Source organism: Neolamprologus brichardi, chromosome 7, assembly GCF_056152115.1.
Source record: "Neolamprologus brichardi isolate AB-2024 chromosome 7, ASM5615211v1, whole genome shotgun sequence".
In the NCBI taxonomy this organism is placed as follows: domain Eukaryota; kingdom Metazoa; phylum Chordata; class Actinopteri; order Cichliformes; family Cichlidae; genus Neolamprologus; species Neolamprologus brichardi.
Window position 1 is genome coordinate 19,113,651 of NC_142110.1, and position 25,955 is coordinate 19,139,605.

Genomic DNA, 25,955 nt, shown 5'->3' on the forward strand with positions numbered 1-25,955 from the left:
TTAATAGATTGTAATGGAAAAGCTCTTATATGTATCAAGGATTATTTCTGGCTGGTAAAAATTCAAACAACCAGCCACACTTTCGGTGCTGGAGGTTCAGTAAAGAAAATGCAAAAAACATTTCTGAATTTAATAAATGAATATGTAAATAAATGGGTGAGGATGTTAAAGGAAGAAGTTTTTAGTAACTATAAATTTAGTAAAGACGAGACCCTGCCCCAAGTGGAGGAGTTCAAGTACCTTGGGGTCTTGTTCACGAGTGATGGGAGAAGGGAGCCGGAGATCGACAGACGGATTGGTGCAGCAGCCGCAGTGATGCGGACGCTGTACTGGTCCGTTGTGGTGAAGAGGGAGCTGAGTGTAAAAGTGAAGCTCTCAATTTACCGGTCGACCTACGCCCGTACCCTCACCTATGGCCACGAGCTGTGGGTAGTGACCAAAAGAACAAAATCGCGAATACAAGGGTGGATGGCCTCTCCCTTAGAGATAGGGTGAGAAGTTCGGCCATTCGGGAGGGGCTCGGAGTAGAGCCGCTGCTCCTCCACATTGAAAGGAGCCAGTTGAGGTTGTTCGGGCATCTGACAAGGATGCCCCCTGGGCGCCTCCTGGGCGAGGTTTTCCGGGCATGTCCCACCGGGAGGAGGCCCCGGGACAGACCCAGGACACGCTGGAGAGATTATATCTCTCGGCTAGCCTGGGAACGCCCCAGTCCGGGGGAACACCCCGGATAAGCTGGAGGAGGTGACTGGGGCGAGGGAGTTCTGGGCTTCTTTGCTTGGACTGCTGCCCCCGCGGCCCGGGGATGGACCTTTTAGTAGTAGTGTAAAATTTAAAAAAAATATTCAAATGGCTTTTAGCGGTGTGTTTGAGGTCATTATTACTTTGTAGTGTTTTAAAAAGTTAAAAAAAAAAACTAGTGGTTTATTGAAAAATATTTTTCCATTAATGAGCAAGACTTTTTTTGTTTTTGTTTTGTTTCCTTGTATTCCATATTCATTCCCCTTACCTCTGCTTTTTATTCATTATATTTTTTGTCATCTCTCTCTGCTACCCTCTCTCCTCACTCCTGTGGCCTATGGATTGCCTCTCGCTGAGCCTACTTTAGCCAGAGATCTCCTGCTAAAAAAGTACCACTTCTTCTCCGCTTTTACCAAGTGCATGTTTGAGTTCTCATTCTAATATTGTAAGCTCTTTCCATCATATTGTAAAGCACCTTGAGATGACTTTTGATATGAGCTGTATAAATAATATTGACCTGATTAGAGGAGAAAACCAGACTTTTATGTGGCTCTTTTAATTCTATTATCCATAAAATGTCACTCAGTCAAATAAACCAAATTGAATGTGCCAACTTGGGCTTTGTGACGATTTGAAGAAGGGAACTGTTTACTTTTTTTTCTGACGAAGATAAAAATCCGCAGGTGAATTGCTCATTAAAATGCTAATCACGAGTTGCGGCGCTACCGTTCCTCGCCCTGTTTGACTCCTTTGCTTTCTCCCTTCACTGTCACTTTAACCCCCATCCACCTTTCTCGTCCTCATTTAGTCGTGTGCCTGGTGGATGTTCAGCTCACAGGCCTGTATTTGTAGACGATGTATGTACACGGACAGATGGACTGTCTCGTCGGAATGTTTCACAGTTGCTAGGCAATGTGGAAACATCCTGTCAGCTGTTCCTTTAAACAGAGTGACGAAAAAACACCTTAAGTGCCTTAAACTTTGTACAGTAACTGGGTGCTGTACAACTTGTTTTGTAACAAAATGTATTTATTGATTGTTGCTATGAATCCATAGATGTCAAGGCGATATATGTAAGCATATTCAACATTTTTCTGACTGTGTTACAGTTCCCCTTCAATCATAGTTTTAGATCCTGCTGTCATTTTTATATTTTATTCATAGAAACTTCAAAAATGTGTTATTTTCTACATTTTTACTTTGTAGTTCTATCAAATGTTTGCATGCTCTGCATTTTACGTCTGTACGACCAAATGATAAAATGAACTGGTACTTATAGAGTGCTTTTGTAAACTAACTGAGCAATCATGGCACTTTTTACAAGCCTTATTCTCTCACACACATTCGTCCAAGCACTTTTTCTGTACCTTAGCACTTTGTTTAACGTTTGCACACACGCTCACATGATTGGTTGGTAGAGTGGTTGGCTGAATGCTAGATTACCCCCTCCTTGAGAGCCACAGCCACCAAATGTGACCAAGTTCTTCATTTGTGTATTTTTGAAATGCACTAGAAGAAAATGAAATGCAATGAGGAGAAATATATTCAGGACAGAGTTGTACAAAGCCTTAATATGTTCACTGTGTTGTGTTGTTTTACTGCATCGTAATACGATGCTTAGTGATATGTGGTGAGTGGTGGTAATGGACTGGATGTGCTGTGTCTCTCTCGGCAGCTTCGTCATGGTCCTGGTGTGTCTAATCTTCAGTGTGCTGTCCACGATAGAACAATATGCAGACTTTGCCACGGGTACCCTCTTCTGGATGGTGAGTAGTGATGCACCTAAACGAAACCTTTAGCAGTGTTCACCATCAAATGGAAGGCTTATGCCACAACAGCCCTACAATAACAGTTATGGTAATTACCCAAATCATTTTTGTGATTGTGCAATGGTTCATCAGAAAAACCAGCAAAGCATGTCTGTAATTGTATAATAAATGAGCTGCAGGCTGTTAAATACCTTAGCAACAGATCCAAACCCAGCCCACGGGCACATAGGTGACTGCAGAGGAGAAATCCATACCTTACATTAAACCTCTTGTATACAGATACATTATAATGTTGGTCTATAAAACATATTTAAAATATAAACTTGCATTTCTTTTCTTTATCTTTAGCTAGTGTTTGTATATATAATGTCTGTTGAGTGGTGTAAAGCAAGCAGTACCTTGAGTTGTCCACATGATGGCGATATAAGATTGTAGCTGTGAGAGATTTTAACCGCCATCTTATAGCTCAGTCTGATATTACGGCACTTAGAAAGAATAATCACTTTCATTTATTGAAAATACCACGAAACACACTCATCATCTTGTACGGCGTTCATCTGAAAGCCCGTGCAGTAACATGTGTCTTTTGAACCTACAGTTAAGACACTTGTTATGTGTGTATGTCATGTGGCTCCACAGAGACTGTATTTGTTGATACATGCTGGTGGATTGCCTCTTTTGTGGCTTATTAGGCTATTAAGGCTGCTAAGTGATGCAATAAATCGGGGGATTACAGCAGGTAGCGAAAATTATTGCTTCTGTTTGGAAACTCTACAAAGAGGCCGGATCATCTGTCTCCTTCTAGCACACTGTGAACATCGGCGCACACACAGCTACTGCATGCTCACGCCCGGTTTGCACATATACAAAGGCTTCACAGATACACAACGCACCACCTCCTGGGTCCTGCTGCAATCAGAGAACATAGGGGACACTATGTTCTATAAACTTTGAAGACTTACTATCACAGTTATTCATTTATTTTTTTCAAGAAGAGACAGATTTTCTTTAAATCTGAGTCTCCCTGTCTCTCAGTCCTTCCCTTCATTCACCTTAAATTTTTTTTTTGTTTCAATCAAAAATGAAAAATATATATCTATATTTTTAAAATCTTTTTTTAACCCTGTTTGTTTGTGCACCTGGTTGTGCGTTTGTGCATTTGTATGAGTGTATAATGGCTCAGCGCTAATACTGAGATAAGATAAAGCCTTATCTGTTTTCTGTGTGCTTGCATGTGGGTGCACGTGCAAGTGTGTTTGAGGGCGGGTGTGGAGGCAAAGCTCCGACTGGTGTCACGGTGGCACGTACTGGTCGTAGTAACTATACTTAGAAAGTTCAAGGTTAGCTAACATCCGTGAATCACAAGCTGCTTATTCTGGATGGCAGAGGGGACATTAGTCCTTGAGGATATTTGGCCTTCAAAGCAGCTGCCAAAGTAAAGCTGACCAGGCTAAGCAGGAGGCACAGGGGGAACGTACACGCTCGGTGATGTTAATGAACTATTATTGGGCACCATCACTTCCAAATTCCCCCCACCTGACCAAAAACCTCCATGACGTCCCCAGTTTATGGTCAAAGAAAAAGAGGGGCCTCTGGGTCATGGCCTAAATGACATATTCAGGACATTTCTAAAGAATGCAATTGAGATTTAATGATAGGTTTGGTAAACTAATATATAAACTTTAAATGACACTTGTGGGAGCAGTGGCATCAATTATGCAACTGACGGCAACATGTTATTTGTAGACTGAAAGAACAAACTCAGTTGGCAAGAGTAAATTGCTGACATGGTGTCATTTTGTCATGTGGTTATGGTTATTTCAATATTCATGAGCATAGTTTGCAAATTAGAAGAAATAAAAAATCCATTTGGTATAATAAACTTATGTATGGCATGTCAAATAACTCAGAGAAAGCATTTTCAGTTTGAGCTGATGGGCCCACGAGTGTGTGTTGATATACATAACCCTCTCGTGCAATGTGAGACGCAACGATGAAGCGATCTAATCACATTTTCATGTGATACTGTAATTCCCGAGTGGGTCTTTGAATGAGCTTCATCTTTGTCTGGCTTGATGAGATTATCCCTGCACCAATAGGCAGCTGTTTTCAGTAAACACATAGTTGCCAGTTTAGGATTCACGTACAAAATACCCCCAACATCTGGGTGACCTATTTTATGGCATTATTGTGACTAATCCCTTTAAATTTCCCAAATTCATGCGTGCCTTTGACTTTCAGATTTTACCTAGCTGTCATAATTACTAAGCTCAATAAACTGGTATTCTGTAGGCTGATTTGTGTTGGGTGTTAGGTATTATTAAATGGCTGAATAAGTCTTTAAGACTTGGTTTTCAGGATGTCCTGCAACTACTACCTTTGTAGTCCAGCATACAAAAATACAGCCTGATCTGCTGTCAAAACTACAAAGCACTGGGGGCATGGAATATAATCTGTTTCTGTCCTAACACAAACAAAAAACTCCTACAGCTTGCTGGAGAAAGTTCAGCTGAAATGGATGTAACAGGCAGACTGGTTAGAGACATCTGAATGCCTGCCCACGTCTCCGATTTGTTTGGTTTCACCGAATGAATGCAGCGAAAGCAAAAAGGTTATTCAGTCTGATTATCAGGCTATGTTATAGAGATTTGCTGGACCATTTCTCCCCGTCTCTGTCAATTATGCCTCCTTAGCGGCTTCTTTCTTTGTCTTTAACTCAGTGACAGAAAATGTGCAATTCATGCGGATGAATGAGAAGCGCAGGATTCCCAGGGGCCGGACGACTCAGGCGTAAAAATGAAAGTTGTAAACATATTCGAGTGGCGATAATGAGTAAACAGATAATTTAGAGAAGCGAAAAAAGAAAGACAGAAAAGAGAAAAGGCTTTTGTTTAATATTAGAGCGACACTTCTTCAGCCGAGATAGTCTGGCGTGATTGACAGGTCATTGTTTTGAAGTCTTGTGGTGCTGGGTTATTGCAGCAGGGCTCATGGTATTAAGTTTCATACAGGGGGTGGTCAGGGAGCAGCCAGTTTAAGCAACTGAACTCAATGAATTGACCACCCACATCGCCCATAGGTCCTGACAGTAAGGTGGCTGAGTATTATGGATACTCGGTGGCCAGGAAAATGATCTCATGTCAGTTGAAGCCGATTCATCTATGACTCCACACTTGCGTGCATGTGTTACGAAACAAGTACACAATGACACAATGCAGATATGCAGGTGCACATGATTGCAACTAATGCTGAAGTTGTTATTTGGTGATTTTTTTTAAAGCCTTCTTACTTAATGGTTTTTCATCCTGTGGCTTTAATCACTTAGCCATTGACCCTGCCTCATGTATGAGCTGTTATCAGCTGTGTTGTCAACCTCCATCTTTACTCCTGGGTGGCCTCATTTGGTCCTTCTAGACCACCTCTGTGTCTCTCTTCTTCTGTCTCATGCACCTGTCATTACCCACTCATATCAATGCTGTAAATCTTGGTGATTGATTAAAAAAGCTTTAATGCTTTTAAATTAGTGGCAATGCATAGCAAAGCATCAGTGATTTAAAAAAACAAAAAGATAACGTATCTACTTCCACATCCTGCATGTGTTTCAAAGTTATAGTCTACGTACCAATGGATTAACGTAACCCTGAATCCGTGTTTGCATTGTTCTCCGCAGGAGATTGTGTTGGTGCTGTTCTTTGGCACGGAGTATGTGGTCCGGCTGTGGTCGGCAGGCTGCCGCAGCAAATATGCAGGCATCAAAGGACGCCTCCGCTTTATCAGGAAACCCATATCAATCATAGGTGCACCTGGCTTTTTCCTTTGTTCTCATTTAATACAACACATGCCATAAAGTATATTTGTAGATGAACATCTCAGATAATTCCAGCAAGACTTCACTTTTGTATCAAACTAAAAATAATTGTAGCCCTTATTTGGTTGTGGGGTTTTTTTTCTTCCTTTTTTTATGTGTTTTTCTCACAGATTTAATAGTGGTCATCGCCTCAATCATTGTGCTTGGTGTGGGGTCAAACGGCCAAGTGTTTGCAACATCTGCCATCAGGTAGAGCAGTGATTTTCTTCTGCATTTTAACATGTGCTCATAGCTATAGTGGGATGAAACAGCTGAGATGATGTTGTGTGTTGCAGAGGCATCCGTTTTCTCCAAATCCTGCGAATGCTGCACGTGGACCGTCAGGGAGGAACGTGGAGGCTGCTGGGGTCTGTAGTCTTTATTCATCGACAGGTAAGATAAGAAGAATCTAGCTAAATATATTAGCTCCACAAATCTGCCTGTATGTTATTATTTATTCATTTTAATTGTAATTGTTTAGAATCACTTTAACACATAACGGCCAATGAACAGAAGATATAACAGTAAATGCACAGGCCTTAATTGTGCTTATACAGAGCAACAGACACGCTAGTTGACGTACTCACAGTAACATTTACTGCTTATGACAACAAGTCCAATGCACAGAGGTGCATAAAACAATCGGAGTAAACCTGGCTTTATAAGGAGAAGAACAGAAGTTGTCAAGGTTGGCTGTGCGCTCTTTTTTTTCCATTCTGCTACACTTGTTTTAGTTCTTTCTCAGGCCGATACACAGTGAAATCAGATGATGTAATGTTCTCTTCTTAATCCTTCAAGTACACCAAGTTCCTAGGTTGTGGTCAAACCTGACGTTCATACCTCTTTGATGCATAAGAGGAGAAGGGCTTATCAGTGAGGATTGTGTGCAGAGAATCATAAAAATACATTTAAGATGTAGCCAAACTGAGCCTAATGTGATTTGGTGCCATCTCCCTGTTGTCAGATGATCGCCTTATTGAATGATATGCTCTGTTTAGTGGAAACACTTTGAAATGTGAAGAAGCTGATGGGATCTATGCCCAGACTGCTATCTCTGATTTTTGCACTTCATTTAATCATATTCATGAATTTATTTACTATTGTTTTTTTAGGGGGATAGGTTTAGGCTCAAAAAGCTATGGCAAAAACCAGGTACATTTAAATTATCCTTTTTGTACATCAAGTACAGATCAGGTTCAGTCCTGTATAGTCACAGGTAACAGTTCTTGATCAGTTAATTTAAGGTAATTCGCTGAGTTGAGCATGTATATATAGCCCAGTATAGGTTGTGCTATGGCATGGTACTTGATGGGCTGACAGTTGCAAAAGAAATTAGTACATTTTCCATTAGTCATCATTATCCAGTCATATTTGAAGGAAAACCATAGCAACATGAAAACAATGCTTAAATTGAAACAGGCTGTTTTACAGCTGATCAAAAGTTTAGGACCACACCTCCAGAAAGACCTGTACACCCCTGTGAAACTTGAACTTGTATATTGACATGGAAATTGTAAATATATAACAAGCAGTAAAAGTATAGCATTCTAACTATTGGTGGTACCCCTTATTTTTTTCTTATACAAAATTCAATCAAGACGAAATAAATTACAAACATCGACTCACTAAAATAATTTTAGCAGGAATAAAACTTAATAAAAGTGAACACCAACATATGCAATTTAAGTTTGATAAAAACTGCTGTAAGATCACAAAACATACAGAATCACATATTCTATTATTTCTAGTCTCACAGGGAGGTCAATTTTGATGTTTATTTAAGTCTCAAATATTGTTCCTTGCCCAATAAAAGGTAACTAATACCCTATACATTGTTTGTCATATGTGGTGACTTGGAAGCCTTTAAAATCTGTAACTAATGGGGACACGTCTCCACTTCTGGCCGTTGCATAATAATTAAAACATGAATCATATATATGTACAACTTACCACATATACTTGCGTCACCTATCATGACAGCTTAGTTTTAGGGAGGATTGAATTGAAGATTGTATTTGATCTCTTCAGAGAATGAGGTGCACTATGTACATGATCCACTCTATTATTTCTTTAGCGAAGCCTGTGAGCAGAAAATGGCAATCCCAGTTTGTGCAGAAATTCTCTCATCTCATAGTGAGATGTGAAACTGATCTCTTTATGTATGCTGAAAAGACCCAAAAAATCATTTGGGGTAAACTAGCCTGACATGTGTAGGCTGACTTGCTTATGTCGGCCAGCAGCAGTTCTGTGACTCACTGGTCATTGTGAAACACTGATGTCTTTTGAAAGCGACGGAGCTAGATCGTTAGAATACATTTAATGTGACGCCATTAAAAAAGCATATCTTAAACTTTTTTGCAGCCCAGAATTTAGCTTTGGCACTCACAAGGATCTCCAGCTATATGTGGAGTCAAAAACTGCCTCGAGGCACAATCAGAGTTGAGTTCTGGATACCATGGTAAGTCTTCCATATTCAATTTTCATAGTCTGATCTTTGGTCAAATGTTGTTTTATTTCAGGAGCTGATTACCACCTTGTACATTGGCTTTTTGGGCCTGATCTTTTCCTCCTACTTTGTCTACCTGGCGGAGAAAGATGCTGTAGATGAGGAGGGCAAAACGGGCTTCTCCAGCTACGCCGATGCCCTCTGGTGGGGTGTGGTAAGGCAACTAAAAGAGAAGACAAATACTTTGTACAAAAGAAAGTCCCTCACTGATGCTGGGCATATATCCTTGTGCCCTTTTTTAATATTGTTCAAAATGCATATATTAGTGGGATCCTTGAATGCCACATGAATTTGCAAATTTCGCTTGCAAATTTAAAAGGCTACAAAACGTCAAATGAGATTCTTCTCAATAAAGAGCTGAAACCAATTATCTGTACAATGCCCACTCGAGTCCTAGCTGGGAAACGGAGATGGCTGACCACCCTGGGTGGACTTATTATTTCTCCCCCTTGTGTTTTTATTCTCCTCATCGGATAGTATGCATGTGTTGCTGTAACACTTGACACAGAGACAGGTGTGTTTATGTTTTTCGTGCGTGGAGCTGGATTTGCCCATTCTCCTCTGTGTGGAGGCTCAGGTTTCCAGAGCAGTTAATTAAACATTTGAATTGAAAGCGCAGAGTAATGAGAAACCTATGGCAGCCTTGTGCAGGGGATCAGTATGCCACAAAGAGACGGGTAATAAACCATTCACCTCTGGGATCTTTGACTCAAAGAACTTTTAGAGCACCAACATAAAGTGTCAGTTCCCTTAATTAAAACTTTAATTGCGGGATTGCTACCTTTATGTAACGAGGGTTAGAGAGGTCACGCCGCTTCTAACTGCTCCGTGGAAGCGGTTATTTGTGTTGCTTTGTTCACAATGCAAAAAAAGGAGAAGAGAAAAGAATCGCGCTCGAGGATTTGCACCTTTTTTGTGTTTCTGAGACTGTAAATTCGAGTGTAACGATTTCTTTTCTCACCAGTTTAGTAAGCTTTTGCTCTGCTCTTGTGCATGCGTCTGCTGAAATGTGATTGCACTGATTGGAGCTAAGCTCTCGCTCTCACAGAGTATTCCTTTGCTTGGCATGATTTTCACATTCGGATGTGCAGGTGCACGGCGCAGCTGGAGGACAAGCCAATGCCATGATTCATATCCCCTTCTCTACCTCCCTCCCTCACCTTCTCTGTTCTTTGTCTTTTTTTTCAGTTGATGGTTAGGTAATGGGGCTTTTATTCAAAGAGCGACTTTGCCAATCTCACTGGCGATAAAAAGGCAAACTGACATGTTTGTAGATACAGGAATGGTGCACACGTAGAAATAACTGGGTGTGATCACACATATAGAATGCACACTACCTTTCATGGAAGCATGTATGAGTGATAGGTCTGGGACCTTTTTGTAGGCATGATGTGGTTTTTGCCCCTAAACCCTACATACTGAATGAAATGGGTGTTTTTGAGCAGACCAGTCCACTCTGATGTCAGGAGGACATTGTTTAGTCATCGGATTTGTGGATGAGGGATTAAATCCCCCACCACTCTACTCACTCCCAACATACACCCACCCGGCCTTCCCACCTCTGCTCCTTCTTCTTTTTCTTTTTTCTTTGGCTCTCAAAGCTCTTTAAAGAATCTCACCTTACATCAGCCTCTTTGTATTAGTGCTCAGCGGCAGCTCACGCGCCGATACCCCGCAGGCACTCACAGTAAGCTAAAGTGTGTACTGAATGTGTCACAATTGGCTCTGCTTTCAGAATGGGTGTACATGCAAATGCAAGAGGTATTTGTTTTTCCTCCTCACCCTAGCAAATTCCTACACTCACTGGGGATTAGTGGTTGGGAATCTTATTCCCTTTGAGTAGCAAGAGCCTCAAATGCCCCAGCCATCGTTGACAGTGGTGGAGCAAATCCAGGTCGGCTGATGAACTTTTTCTTTATCGTCTAATTCCCCTTATAGACTGCAGGGGTAAAGCCTCGAGGGCTCCGCATTGACTGACATTTTCATTACACTGGCAGTTTATTAAAAAAAAAAAAAAGAGTGTGATCTTTAATGTTGAAATAGGAATTCAGTACAAATCTACAAAGAAAAAACCCCAAAGCTATTGAATTAAAAGCTTTGACAGTTATTCTTTAACCCTGACAGCTCTAAACACTGTAATTACACTGCATAAGATGTGAAATCATTTATTACACTCTTCGTTTCTTGCCTCATCGGTGAAGGGCTTTGATCACTGTGTGATTTATTTTTTTTCTTCCATAGAGCTATCATATGCAAGTTTACGTACACTTTATATATCATAAGAGGCACCTCATCCACTCTTTGTCTTTAGGTCACCGTCACCACAATCGGCTATGGAGACAAAATTCCTCAAACCTGGATAGGAAAGGCCATCGCCTCCTGCTTCAGTGTCTTCGCTATCTCCTTCTTCGCTCTACCTGCTGTAAATAAAGTTTTCAATTTAATTCATATGAAATCCACGAGTTCAGCTTTAAGGAGATCATTTTTTTAATGTTTCATTTATACCAAACCTTATTACAACATGTTTGGATCAAGCTTGCTCTTTATTCACTGTTCTCTTTGATGTGTCATTGAAGACTATATACTGAGCAAACCTAATGATAAAAAATGTATTATTTATTCTGGGAGATTTTGTATATACTTTCCTTAATTCTACAGTAAAAGTTCACTTTTTCATATTCTTGCAGTCTGGACAGTAAAAAAGTAAAATGTGTTTCTTTTTGATCAGGGTATCCTGGGTTCAGGTTTTGCCCTGAAAGTCCAACAGAAGCAGAGGCAGAAACACTTCAATAGACAGATCCCTGCTGCAGTTGCCCTTATCCAGGTAAATCCCGAACTCCCAGTGTTAGAAATGCATTTTTCTTTTGTAAAAAAACAAAAACAAACAAACACTGGAAAGCACAGAATGTATCAATGTTTGTGCAGAATATTTGCAGGGTCTTTATCTTACGATATAAAGCGTCTTAAGGCGACTGTTGTTATGATGTCATGCTATACAAATAAAATTGAAACTGAATTGAGAATGTTTTGATTACGCTTCTAATAAATCAAGCTTTTCTTTAAGTTGCCTGGGCAACACGTATGCTCACAGGTTATTGCAGGAGCCTGGGTTTGATGCCACATTATGTTGTTTCTTTGTTCTCTTTCCCGCCTTTCCTGTTGTAAAAAGAAAAAGGATAAATGCCCCCAGTAGCAATTTTGAAATGATCATATGTTTTATGCTATAAAGCAAAAATAATTTATATGATTAAAGAATGATAAAATAATCAGTACACACACTCAAGTTTTGCATAATCAAATCATTACAAACTGGGTCAGATACAGTGATTTAGTGGAAGACAAATGTCCTCTGTGATAAATAGATGAAATTAAATATACACTCCTTTAAATTTAAGTCCTGATACCATTAATAAAAACAGCATAAAGGAAAGTAACATTGTTCAGTTAAAGCTTATTCACAATAGATGCCAGTTAGCTTCAGTCGAGGCCTTTGCTAGCACTGCAAAGGCCCGCTGGCCTGCCCAGGGTGGAACCTGCCCAACTGGCAGCTGTGGGATGAATCTCCACGAGCCTCTACAGCCAGATTTCCTAAACTGCACAGGACAACAGGCCAGTGGTGGCCCTGGATAAAACTTAGTGAGGCCAACATTACACACACTAAAAAGTAAAGACTAAAAATGTTACAAATAGTGACTGAAGTGACCTTTTAAAAAAAGTGTACATTTTGCTGAATAGAATAAGGCAAGTATAGCTAATGAAGGATTTATAGTTGAGGTGTTCGCATAACCTTTAAATTAATTTCAGACCATACCATCATAACTATAATGGAGAGTTTTCCATCCATAGGCTGGGGTATTTTAAATGTAATTCAGTTTTACAGAAATATTTCACTGACCAACGCGTCTGTGGTTTGTCCTGTATTGCCTTTCTTAGACACTGTGGAGGTGCTATGCAGCGGAGAAACCAAACGGCTCTGCAGCTACGTGGAAAATGTACGTCCTGACTCCAGAGGGCGTTGCTGCCGCAGAATCTGACAGAAGGAAACGGAACTTTTCGGTAATCGCTCACCTTTACTGAAGCCAAAGCTGTTGAATAGTTATGTAGATTTTTCCGTTGTGATTGATTTGCTTTTCTCAAAAGGCATTTAAGGCAGGCCTTTAAACGCTAAGTATGTCTTTGTGGGGGAAAAAGGTACCAGTCTTGTGATGTCCTGCTTTGAATCCAGCCTGACCTTTTCCCCCCGCATCTGAATCCTTTTCTTTCTTATCAATTGCGTATTGTGTCTCTTGACTTTGATCTATACAAAGCAGGCTACGAACCCCACCCTGAAAATATCGTGACGGTGTGTTTGATCATTCCCGTGTGGCGTTGTCTGACTTTGGAATTCTGATAAGAATTTTTAGTGTTTCTCAAAAAGTAGATTTTTTTTTGACATAACAATTTAACCCTTTGAACTCAAAATGCCAGCATATGGACTGTACTTGCTGACAGTGCAGTTGGAAAAAGCCGTTAGACTGCGATACCCTGATTTGCATACGTGTGGCCCACACACCATTGTCTCCTTGTGTAGTTCACCTTCTGCAACAATATTAGCTATATTGCTCCAAAAGCCGTACAGAATAAAAGGGGAGGCCGAGTTCCCACAAACAAACACACACATGTAAAGACACAATGCGCACAAAACACAAATACACACAGACACACACACAACAGCCCCTTTTCCCCTTAAAGGCCTGACTCCACCAGGATGACTCGAGGCCTTTGTCTCTCCTGGACAAAGACTCAGTCAGTTGAGATGATGTCACCACCGCCTTTCTCATGGGAGTAAACCTTTGTCTAGTAGAACAACAACAAAAAAATCTTTGTGTAGCATTGAACCCACATGCATTCGGGAGAATGAAGGCTTCTTCCGCTCTTTTCTGTTGCAGCATGTGACTTTCTTCTCTGTCTTTCCTCCCTCTCCCCTTTCTCTCTTTCAAGATCCCTGCTTTTTTTTCTCTGTCTCCCTGTTGAGCACATTTTATTTTGCTCTTTTCCTTTTTCATCCTGGCTCTTCCTGTCTCCTCTCTCTGAGAATTTTCACCTTTCTGTTTTTTGTTGTTGTTTTTTTCACTTCCTTGCTAACAGTTTTTTTCCCGTCTCACTCTCTTTCCCGTGTCCGTTACTTTAGATTTCTATATCTTAACCCTGCTGTTAGCTGCACATTCTCTTTACGGTTTGTCTTCTCTTTTTTTCTCTTTAGTCTTTCAACACCCAACAAAGCTTCCCGCTCTCCTAATGACTGCTTCAAACATTTGGATTCAACTGTTGGCTACTTGGGAAATGCCAAATTCTGATGCACTGAGTCCAAATAATTTAGTTTGTATAAAAGGCCATGTCAATAATGTTGATGTGGGTCAGTTGGTCTGTGGAATGGACTTGGGCACCAATTAGGTTCTCACAAACTCACTGACTCACATAAAATATAGCTCTTACTTCACTCAACTGTGATTAAACAGGTATCACTTATCTCGTTTGTACCCAAGAAGGAATTAATTAGGGCAATGATGCATAACAACAATGGCTTAAATATAAGGCTGTGTTGATGACATTATTTCCGTGGCATTATTTTGGTCAATTGTCGAAAAAGCATTTCAGCATACAGCGTGAACCACATGTCAAAACTGTTGCAATTCTTTAAATACTTTTTAGACAAGCAGTTACCATTGTTTCTTTCTCATTTCCTGCTTGTTCTCTTCTGTCTGTCAGAAAAAGTTGAACAAGAGGAGAACGAAGTGCCGAGGAAATGGTTCTATGGGTGTCGGTTCAGAGAGAGCTGTGTCGATCCCCCAGATCACCTATGATCACATTGATGACTCTGAGGAGAAGAAGGACGTCTCGTTTTTCCGTGAAGAGCCAAGGGGAACTGTGGAAGGTAATATACTTAGAGGACCACGTCTCTTGTGTTACTGTAATGTGCACTGACAAATTTAATTCATTTCAAATAGACATCACGGGTTATTGTCACTCCCTAATTTTTGATGTGCTAAATTTGATCTTCACTCTGTGTAGCAAGTTTTTTCTAAGAAAATGGCTAACCTCTGTAAAATGCCTTTCTTCCAAGAAATCGGTCTAAAATCTGTGAGCTAGCCAAGATAACACGTGAAGACTCAGCGCCTCGTTTTGATTACTCTTTGATCAGACTGACTCAGTTTTGGATCTCTTAACAAGGAAATTTTTGTTTTAAGCCTAACACCTTAGACTGCTGTTCTGAGAAGGTGTTTAGAAGAATTACATTTAATATCTTGTGAAGCTATATTTGCTCCGCAGCCAACTTGGAATAAAGTTGAGTCATGTAGAGAACATTTGATAATGTGGATAAATACAATAATAAAGCTCTCCTTAATGCAATTTTGTTTGATGAAATGATGTGTGCTGAGAATTGCAAAGTGATTTCAGGAATTTCAAGTGGCCAAAATAACACCATGAAGACTGTTATTATTTATGATACTTATGGTAGTTTAGAGCTATTAACTGTTGGCGTGGTCCAGCTTATTTTGAATAGCTGTGATAATAAATATTGTAAATAAAATGTTGCATGCAAATGAATGCAATCTGATATTGCCATGTTGCTGTTGCTCCTATGTTATCATAATGATGTTAATTCAGGGTCAGCATTACAACTAGCCAGTGATGTTGTCTGAGCGTTTAGATAACATTTAATTAACAGGTAGCCAAGAAGTTATCTAATGCTTTTATAAACAAGCAAACTAATATGAGTAACCAACAACCAACAGCAAACATAACTTGATAATATATTTATTATATTGTATAAATTAATAAATAAAACACTTAAAATGTTTACTATTTCTTCCAGAAATTAGACTTACTGGCTGGCCACAAAATTATATCACAACAATGTGATTAGTCCATTTCAATTCTGACCCTGGACCAACATTTTCATGAAGATGCAGGAACATGATGCAGGAAGACTCTACTAGCCTTAAGGTTTATGTTTATCTTAAGGCTAGTAGAGTTGCCATAAAAGCAATGCACATCATGAGGATTGACTGCCGCTCAGCAGTCGTTCCACATGATGTGCATTGCTTTTATGGCAGCATTTGTGGCCAGCTAGTAAGTAATTGCACTCTGCATGAGAAAAGAACATGTTAAATAATATTAAATCATAACAGTCATCTCATTGTTCATAATTGTGAAGCTTTGTATTGGTAGTGCTAAAAAGTAGTCATCATCATCATCATCATCATCATCATCATCATCATCATCATCATCATCATCATCATCATCATCATCATCATCATCATATTGAGTCTTCTAGAGCCTCTTGCTTCCAAAAGATAACAACTTGGTGCTCTCAGTTCATAAACCAAATTTCAAAATTTCATTAGGGATTATTAAATTATTCTGATTCTGATAAACTGTGACCGTTAGCTAGCGACCTAACATGTGGGTGGTTTATGCCAGGCCTGTTGTGCTTTAAAAAAAAAAATCTTTATGTTGTGGTGACTTGAACAAAATTCTATCGCCAATACAAATTTTGAATTTATGCAACATACGTTTAGCGTGCCGTGAAACAAACTCAAATGGAGAACGTAACATTGCATTTGCAGGGAAGAAGCTCAAAACAGTTTGGATTTATCGTAAATCTAAAAAAAAACCAAAAAACCCCAAAAACAAACAAAACATCTAGATGCTAATAATCACTGAATATGTAACAGTTTTTGTGTAAAGTTTCGTTTAGATTTGCCTACCCATCAAGGAGGAGATAGAGTAGATACGTGAATATATACATACCTGTATATGCGCTACAATCATTATAGAAGGAGGTTTATCTGAGCAGCACTAGTTCCTTCTTTTCACATAGTAAACAGGGGCTCTATCCTGATCCCTTTAGAGCCAAGATGGCTGCCAGGTGTAAGCCATGTGGAAGCCATTACAGCTTCAGTGGTGATTAGAGGTCATGGTTACAAGCTCTTTACTGCTTCACTTGTCCCCCGCGCTGGCCACAGAAATTCACAGTGGGCTTAAATGGAAAAATCTTTAAAACGCCAGCTTGTCAGCAAGTTACAAGTGGGAATTTGTTGTAATGCCAGTTGCATTTTAGTAATTCCTTGGTCATACCAAAGCCATTATTATTCATTATTCACATAGTGAAAAATCTGGCCTGGCGGCACCCAGTTCATTGCAGCCCAGTTCATATCAATAGGGACGTCTACTTTAAATGCAGGTCTACAGACACAGTTTATGATTGATAATTAGTTAAAGAGAGAAGTGGTTTAGCTTCCTGTGTTAAAAGCCAACCCCACTAAATGAACTGACCCAGACGCCAGGTTAATAAATGCACTTTATGAGTTTTTCCTGTCAAAGCACGGAATCTTAAAAGGAGCTGGAGTGACATAAACTTGACATAAAGGCGAGACCATTGCTAGAAGAACAAACTGCACAGAGGAAAACATACGTAGTTGTCTGCTTAATTAGGTGGATCTCAGATAATGAAGGAAAACATATGGCTGCACGTATGTGGGGATTGAAAGCAACCAAATCAAAGTTGATATTAAACAAATTATTTAAGAAATTTTGTTAAGCATCCATCCACATATTTATACATAGCCAAGCAAATTTAAATGTTAAAAATACTCTGTGTAAACAATAAATAATACTAAATAGATACACATGAAAGACTGCAAGACTATGGAGTGGAAAACGGAATTGGAACAAGTTATGGATGACATAAAACCATTGAAAGAAGCCGAAGTCTGCAGCCTGCTGTCACTAATTATAACGTCTGAGTTTAAACAGCACGGCACTGTATGATCTCTGCTTCAGATCCACCCATAAAACAGACATCTGCAATGTCAACTGTCTAAACCAGGGCTGTTTTATTGTTTTAACCGACACTCTTTCAACTTGGCACCGGGCTGGATTTCTTAAAAATAATTTACCCGCAGTCATTCAGTAGTTGTTGCTAAGAAATGTCACCATTCACTGAGGCGTCTTGATGATCCTAAGTGAAAACAGTGTTGAAAGAACTGTGTATACACGCATTAACATTTACAGCACTGAAGAACTTAAATTATAAATTTATACTCATGCTTGCTGGGAAGTTGGTCAATTTCACTTTGATGGTTTATTGCCATTGCCGCTATGGGATATCTCTTCCCTTACCCACAAGTGAAATGCTTAGCAGCAGGAAGTAGATTTACAGGGTAATATTGCCTTCTAGTAATAATGCACATTTGCAGCTGTATCTGGCTTACTTTTAACACAAGTTACTCATTTTTCATGAAAGGAAAAGATGAAGGTGTGAAAAATAGTTGAAAACATAGTCAGACTGTGCATTTTTTTGTTGTTTTTTATAGGAATCACCAGGATGCTCAGGCAATCAGGTGAGTATACCAGATCATTTCATCTTATATGTGATAATGTCAACAAAGTGCTTTAAGCAAGCTGGTTCAGTGGTTGATGCCACCATATCTGAAGTTTCCGTTGTGTAATCTTTTACGTTACAGTGCTGAATTCAAAAAAATGTCACACTATGTTCATTATTTCTATAGAAACCAACCAAAAAGACTGAGCACATGCAATAAATATCACTGCACTGTAACCAGTAGCACCTTTCACCGGCTAAATAGTGCTTTTTCTTCCACTTGCCTTTGTTAATCATTAGCTAGCCTGTCTATGTAATGTGGCCCAGACAGTATTTTAATTAGACTTGCTGGCTGGCTGAGCCTTTGTGCTCAGCTAGACCAAACCAGAGCCAAGCAGAGAGACTGGGCCCATGTTGACCCGCCTGTTTTCTTTACTGGGTGCCCTGCCAACATCATGGGCGAGGAACGGGGCTGGACAGGGGCCTTGGGGACCGTGGGGACCCAGACTGGGACGCTGAAAAGAGGCAGGGAGGGAGCGGGGTTGTGGAGTTGATAAGCTGCCATTGTGGAGCTCTAGTGGTTAGAACTAAACTGGTCATTGTTTGATTTAGTCAGTGTCCAGCTTATCGCTCCACTTATCTGTCTGGCCCCACCCGAGTCCCCGTCTGTGAGAATCTCTCAATGAATCGGCTGCACTTTCACTCTGTTTCTATTGCAATCTTGTTTCTGCACTCCCCTCTCCCTTTCTCCTTTTCCTGTGGACCACGGCCTTCACCGAAAACATTCAGAATGGTGGAGCAGATTAACCAGATTGTGAATAAACCCCTGTCTTGTTTTTATAGCCAATAAGCCTGTTAATGTCTTCTTCAGTGATGTGAAGTTGCTGTTAAAAGTGGCTCTGGGTAGAATCTATTCCTCTCACTTCTCTCCACTCCCTCTCTCTGGATATCTCTGCTTCCGCGTTGGACAATGTCAAACAAACTCGATGATGGAACACAAGAGAGGTTGAATGCCTTTTGCTTGAATTGGAATGGTCATTCTGTTCTTGGACGAAGATTTGCCTCTCCATTCTTTATCACAATAGAGGCTCGGTGGTTTGGAGGAGAGGCACGTCAAACTCTGCTGACAGCCTGACTGCAGGTCAAGACCCTGCTACACATGATGTTCTGTGCTGTTGTTTTTGCCTGCACCAGCAGCCAGCTGGCTAGACTGTTGAAACAGAGTACTGCAATTTCAGCTTCTCGTTATGTTGTTTCTCTTATACATTTTCTTTTCCTCCTAGCTGGTCTGCGACAATTATTTCAAACAAATTGCTACATGTTTGATTGATTTATTGAACCTGTATTGATACTGTACACTGTCACAAAAAGTTTTTTTGCATCCTTTTCTAAAGTTCATTCAGAACTGCAGCGCCTTTGCTGTACTGTAGCGAGTATGCTCTTTAAATGCCATTAAATGCATGATGAGTGTGTTTATTTCTTATATTCTTAAGTCTCATTTTTACCCCCTTTCTTCTGTTTTTCTCCCTTCCCCTTCTGGTTTAATTAATTTTCATGGCTTCAGGCCCTCCTCAACATTCTTGGTCATCTTTCACTCTGAGCTGTCCTGGCTCTCCAGGTACCTTTCAGTTTTTTCAGTTTTCTCCCCCCTTCGTATCTCTGCCTTAAATCATATCACAATGCTGTGTGTCTTATATTGTAATGAAATCTTACAATGAAATCTTACATCATACATTTTCCGATCAACCCACGAGGTACTTTTGTTACTGTGTGACGCATACTAGAACTCAGACGCCAAACTGTGGTTTGGTAAAGTGTCCGTGCGTTGTTGCGAGTTATTATGCATTTGGTACCGCAGTGTGTGACATCTTCACACTCTATAGCCACTCACAACTTTAAAACCTTTTAAAAAAAAACACCCTTTCACTCGACCCATTTAAAAACATCCCTTTTGTATTAGTTAACTGTGTATAAAGTTGTATCTGGAAGTGTAGTTGCTGTCCTATCACACTCCCCTCACCCCTACCCGGTCATGGCAGATGACCGCCCTTCCCTGAGCCTGGTTCTGCCGGAGGTTTCTTCCTGTTAAAAGGGAGTTTTTCCTTCCCACTGACACCAAGTGCTTGCTCATAGGTGGTGGTCTGATTCTTTTCTCTCTATTTTTCCAGATATAAAGCACCTTGAGTCGTCTTTTGTTGGGATTTTGTGCTATAGAAATAAAACTGAAATGAATTAAATTGAATTGAAATGTTATATTTCTGTCGTTGCAGTGAAGAGGAGTCCTAATAACAGTACGTCCATCGATATCTCCCGAGCCAACAGCTTAACTGATGAGCTAGACGACATGAGCGAGGATATTCCACTGCCTGTGGTAACTGACAAAACTCAGTAAGTCCCAGAGAGCTTCGCCTCCTTCCTTTCTTAAGGCCCCATTTTCTTCCCATCCATCACCCAGCTCTGACCTTTATTCACTGATCTATAATATACTGATTTTCCTACTGGTCATTCAGTTGAAAGGCCTTTTGTCAAAACAGAGAGCCCCTCTAGCTGCTTTCTAAATGTATTTGTTTTTTCCCCAACTCCCTTGAGGGTTAAAGAGACTCAACGGCCATATCAGGTACGTAGTGGTGTAAAGGGGATTATCCCTTTAGTCTTGTGAGAAATGTCAAAGAGATCCTTCTCAGCTGATTACATAACACGTTATGGAGCAGCCGGCTTGTCGTCACATGCCCTCAGCAGAAGAGAATTCACTGATGTTGTTTGCTGGTCCAATGTGTGTCCAAGTGTTCAAAAGCGGGAAGGTTTTGCACAGATATATCAGTAGGGTGTGTTCTAAATAAGTCTTAAATAAGTGAGGCATCATTACCTCCAGATTGGTGTTTACCTGCTGCATTGAGAAGTAATACAGAGTCCCTAAAGACTAAACTCTGAAGGCTGGAGGCTTAAAAGATTATGGGCGGTAAAAAGGTTGATTCCTACTTTGTGGACATCACATTTTAGGTTATTTAGACCAAAATACTCAATTTTGCTCTACAAGGGCTCGATATCCTGACATTATACTGCTACTGTTCTATTGAAATTTTAAACGAATATCCTCATATGTGGCTCTCATTTTTCTTAGAAACAAAAAATAGGTAAAAAACAAACAAACCTGGTAGTTCTTTGTTTTTACATTCATCAGGTCCCAATCAACCCAAATATCAAAGAGAAATTTATAATGCATGCCGTGGAAGAGTTCGGGTCGGTTAAATATGTAGACAGGCCAAAGTGTGCATTTCTCAAAGTGATCGCCAGCATTTTTTAATGCACAATTAAGAACTTGTGTACTGTAAACATGTAGTAATTTTAATTGTACCGCACTGAGGCACTTGTATGGTTTTGTCCTTGGAGTGAAAACCCCCCCAGCTTCAAGTGTCTTAGGGTGTTTTCACACCTACAGTTTGTTTACTGTGGTCCAAATCAGTTGATGATTTGAGTTGTCGAGTTGTAGCGTCCTCCTGCGGTTTGGTTTCTTTTCACAGAGAAAACACCAAGTGAACCAAAATGTGACCATGTCACCATGCAAGAACTTTCATTGGGTGTTTTGGCCAACTAAAGTAAGTACAGGAAGAAGGTGCTGTGTTTTGGACCATGTGGAAAATGTAGAGAATTTACTCCTGGCTACAGGAAGGCGATTGGCTCAGATTTTCACTGTACATCTGGTAGTTGGGTTGAAACTAAATCCCAATCTCAACATAAAGGAACTCTGGAGTTCATTTGGAACCGGACCGCCTTAAAAGGGTGTTGGAGAGGTTGCTTTGCTCCTTACCCTTTTTACATCTGCACAAACAAACCACATCATGGTTGGAAAATGAGGTTCCATCTAATGAACTAAATACCTCAGATGTGAAAATGCTCTAAGTAAGGTGTTGGACAACCATGTGTCACAAGAACAGCTTCACTGACACTTGGCAGTGATTTTCCAAGTCTCTGATATGTAGTTTGAAGGTGTTGGTGGAGAGTGTTGTCATCCAGAATCTGCTGTTAAGTGTTCAATTTGGTTGACATTGTGATGGGTTAGTGGTGTTATTGTTATTCTGGAAGAAACCGGAATAAGTTCTGAATAGGCGTTCTTCAGTCTGCTATGGCTCTGCGAAACACATCCATCACTCACTGCCATATCTGGTTTGCCTGCTTTTTTTGTTCCCCTTTCTCTGCTCTCTGGAAACCTAAAAGCTTTGTGCACTTCTGTGAGGAATACAGAATCACTTCCACGGTAGATGGAAACCATACAACAATATCCATCAAGTTCTAATTCGAGTTCAATATATCTGAGACGTAATAAAATCCTCTTCACCCACAGTTGAAGCCAGTTCTGGTTCTTATTTGAACTTTAACAAAACCAATTTCAATAGCAAGTTGCACAAGAATGCTTCCACTCTTTCTCTTGCAGGCTTTTCCCCTGCTTGTTTGTGGCGTTGGTCCAGGATTGTTCCTCCATAAAGCACTTGAATTCCACTGACTCTCTTGCTGTTTTGCTTTATCTCTTTCCTTTCTTTTCTTTGTTTTTCTTTTCTTAACCTCGTCATCCCTCCATGCCCCCCTGATCTTATCTGCTGGTCAGAGGGACGCTGTGGAAAATGTAAGATTTTGCAAGTATAGTCTCCGAAACTAACTAAACCCCTATTTATCAGTTGATGTGTTTGCCACTCCTGTAAAATGTGATTACGTAAAACATATATTTTTATGATAAAAGTACTGATTTACCTTTATCTGGAACTCTTGGAACAGAAAGGAGCTCATCTTGTTACTACATGCTGTGTTGATTGTTCATTGCTGTTGTCTAGTGTAGAATAGATTGACGCCATTATTATATGATCAGTGGAAACAAGACAGGTGTGCCCATGTATAGTGACATATGTTTAAAAAAAAACGAATACGCAAAGAAACTTTATTTATAACTTACATGAACTTAATCTTTCCTAGTTTTTTGCAATTATCTATTGTAACACATAGGGAACATTATGGTATACTATATAGATAAATACAACATTATTAGCCTCACTATAAAATTTCAAGTTTGACATTTTAAAGGTACTTGATGATGTGTTTTAACTTTGTAATGCTCAAAACTTGTAAAATCAAGTTAAACTGAATTGCTGACAAAGGAGGCGGTAGATATATAAAGTTATCACGTTGTTTCCAAGTGAAATTCAAAGAGAGCAACACAGCCTGGCAGAGGCAGCAAGCAAAATATTTCAAAGATTGTAAAGAAATCTAGTGAGAAATGTGTCTAAAGACTCTGGAAACACTGCTAGTGACTTATCTTAGTCAGAAATTGGAGTCTCAAAGAAGTTAATCACTAGAATCCTGCACAGGAATGGACTGAGAGGTTGCAGACCAAGAAAAACTCAAGAAGCACAGACACCTTTAAGCCACACTGAAGTATGCTGAGGACAACCTGGACTGGAAGTGCATCCTTTGATCAGATGAGACAAAACTAGAGCTCTTTGGCCACAGAGACGCTGCTTATGTTTGGAGAAATAAGGGAAAGGCCTACAACCACAAGAACTCCATCCCCACAGTGAAACAGTGCTGGGAATATTAAGCCGTGGGGACACTTCAGTATGTCTGGAACTAGGAATCTCAACAAGGTAGAAGGAATAATGAGGACAGAAGGTTGTGTGAAGACTTTAAAAGAAAACCTCAAGCAGCAAAACTCAGTCTGAGTCATCGCTTTGTTTTCCAACACCACCACGACAACTCAAAACATACGTCGCTCCTCGTGATCAACCACCTCCAGTAGTCCAATGTGAAAGTTATTCTGGATGTTTTTCAGAAATAGTTTCATTTACTTTGCACACAGAAACTAAATTAAGCATCCCAATGGCCAAGCTAGTATGTTTGTAAAAGCTTTGTTAAAAACCTCTTGCTCTATTTAACTGCACTTGGGAAATACTTAAATGAATCTGATAAAAACCTGGACTTCCTTAGTGACAGCTATGTTTATCTGCGTCTGTTTATCTTCCACATGCTCTTTTTTTTTTTTTTGCCTTACGTGTGTTTGTGCGTGACAGTTTGCGTGTGGGTGTGAGACCCTTTGAGTGTGTGAGAGTGAGCTCCAGAGACAGACAGTAATTTGTTTTCATTTGTATCCATCTCAGGGCTGCTGTGCCCATAACTTTCAGCTGTAACAGCCAAGCTCATATTTGGGCCTCGCTGGGCACTCCCATAGCAGCGGGTTTGTTTTGCCCCTGGTGTCACGCCACCAAGGACAACGCTGTCATTTGCCATCCTTATCTGGATTTCTGCAGCTACTAGATCCACCCTTTCTGCCCTGGGCGACTTGCGTGCGCCCACGCTATATCAGTTTTCTGTTACTTTATATTCTGAAATGTTTTGGACTTCCTTCCACAGCTTCCAGCTGTAATGTGAGTTTGACTCTTTCTGTAGCGACGGTTGCCACTTGTTCATTCATTCTACATTTCTGGTATCTCTATCGCTTTAATTTTTCAGCGACAGCAGCGGCTGGAACATTCCACTGTTTGTTTGGCTTCACTAAAGCAGACTACCCCCAAAATGTGCCTGCATGTATGTTTATTCACATGTGAGAGAGAGAGAGAGAGAGAGACATCAATACAGCTGGCTGTGATGTCTCTGGGCTTCTGAAGAGGAAGTGGTGCGGGGCAGCGTCCGCACGCAATCATGTCTTTGTTCCTCTGAACCCCAGACATGCACAAGCTCACTGTTGTTACGTCACTGTTGTTTGCCCTGTTTGTTTCAAAGCGTCTCACTGTGATTCTTTTATAGGTTCCATGAAATAAGTTGTGTTTTTTTTTTTTTTAAAAGGGACACAAAGTGAAGAAACACAGACATTAAATGCACTTGTTTCACAGTCATCAATGTAACTCTTCCTTTTTTTAAAAACATGCCCTTTGCTCTTTGTTTACCTGTCCTCCTGCAAATGAGACTTGGTTTTGGTACGATTCAAGCAAACACTTGTTTCCGTGGATTGTGTACACGCATGTGAGAACCTAGTGGCTTAGTGGTTTTGATGTGATGTGCTGTGTGTGTACTCACGTACTGTCACGCACTCTGATTTTGTAAATTTGTGAGATTTAGTGGTTGGCTGTTTAATGAAATCATAACAAACCCCAGCAGGGCTGCTGATCCTAAACCCAACCCCGCAGCAGATTGACATTTACCCTCTTGGAGAATGAGTAAATGTTTCCAAGTACACTTCTTAGCCCCTAAACAGAGGAAGGCCTTGTTTAGCTGATTGCAGTGATTGTGTCCTCTCTCCCCCTGGTTTCTGCTCTAATTTACTTGTTTCTTTCTGTTCTCCTTGACTCTTTCCAGCCTCTCCGTGTACCCAATAACTCCCCTAGTTGCAGTGCCAGATCTAGAATCTGTGTCGTCTTGTGACCTGAGGCTGTCACCCCTTTTCCCTTCTGGGTGTGGCCTCCTACTCCTTTCAGACCTGTAAAAGTCAGCATGGGCCACCTGCAGGCAGATCTTAATTAGTTCCCCTCTCACAAACTAAGACGAGAGAAACAATGGAAAAAAAAAAGCCAGTGCAGCACCACAGGAGGGTTTGAAGGCACAGATGCACATGCATCACGGCCTGCTCTCTTCAAGTAGGGGCCTCTCGCTCCTTAGGAACCAGCGTCTTTTGTGCAGCTCTCCGAACAAATTGACTTTTTGTCCGTGTGGCCTCAGTATCCCAGTCTTGTCTACTGTACTCTGATA

The 25,955-nt window shown here is 40.4% G+C and overlaps 1 protein-coding gene across 1 annotated transcript in view; it reads left to right on the forward strand.

The window, feature by feature from the left end:
* The window catches only part of kcnq1.2 (potassium voltage-gated channel, KQT-like subfamily, member 1.2), a 164,149-nt gene that overhangs the window by 15,188 nt on the left and 123,006 nt on the right, over nucleotides 1-25,955 (forward strand). The window contains exons 3-14 of the mRNA XM_006782491.3: nucleotides 2,414-2,504; nucleotides 6,178-6,304; nucleotides 6,486-6,564; nucleotides 6,651-6,747; nucleotides 8,874-9,014; nucleotides 11,172-11,282; nucleotides 11,589-11,684; nucleotides 12,794-12,916; nucleotides 14,609-14,774; nucleotides 18,220-18,246; nucleotides 19,792-19,845; nucleotides 20,498-20,615. Coding sequence (XP_006782554.2) covers nucleotides 2,414-2,504; nucleotides 6,178-6,304; nucleotides 6,486-6,564; nucleotides 6,651-6,747; nucleotides 8,874-9,014; nucleotides 11,172-11,282; nucleotides 11,589-11,684; nucleotides 12,794-12,916; nucleotides 14,609-14,774; nucleotides 18,220-18,246; nucleotides 19,792-19,845; nucleotides 20,498-20,615 — 1,230 coding nt within the window. The remainder of the gene's footprint in view (nucleotides 1-2,413; nucleotides 2,505-6,177; nucleotides 6,305-6,485; nucleotides 6,565-6,650; nucleotides 6,748-8,873; nucleotides 9,015-11,171; nucleotides 11,283-11,588; nucleotides 11,685-12,793; nucleotides 12,917-14,608; nucleotides 14,775-18,219; nucleotides 18,247-19,791; nucleotides 19,846-20,497; nucleotides 20,616-25,955) is intronic.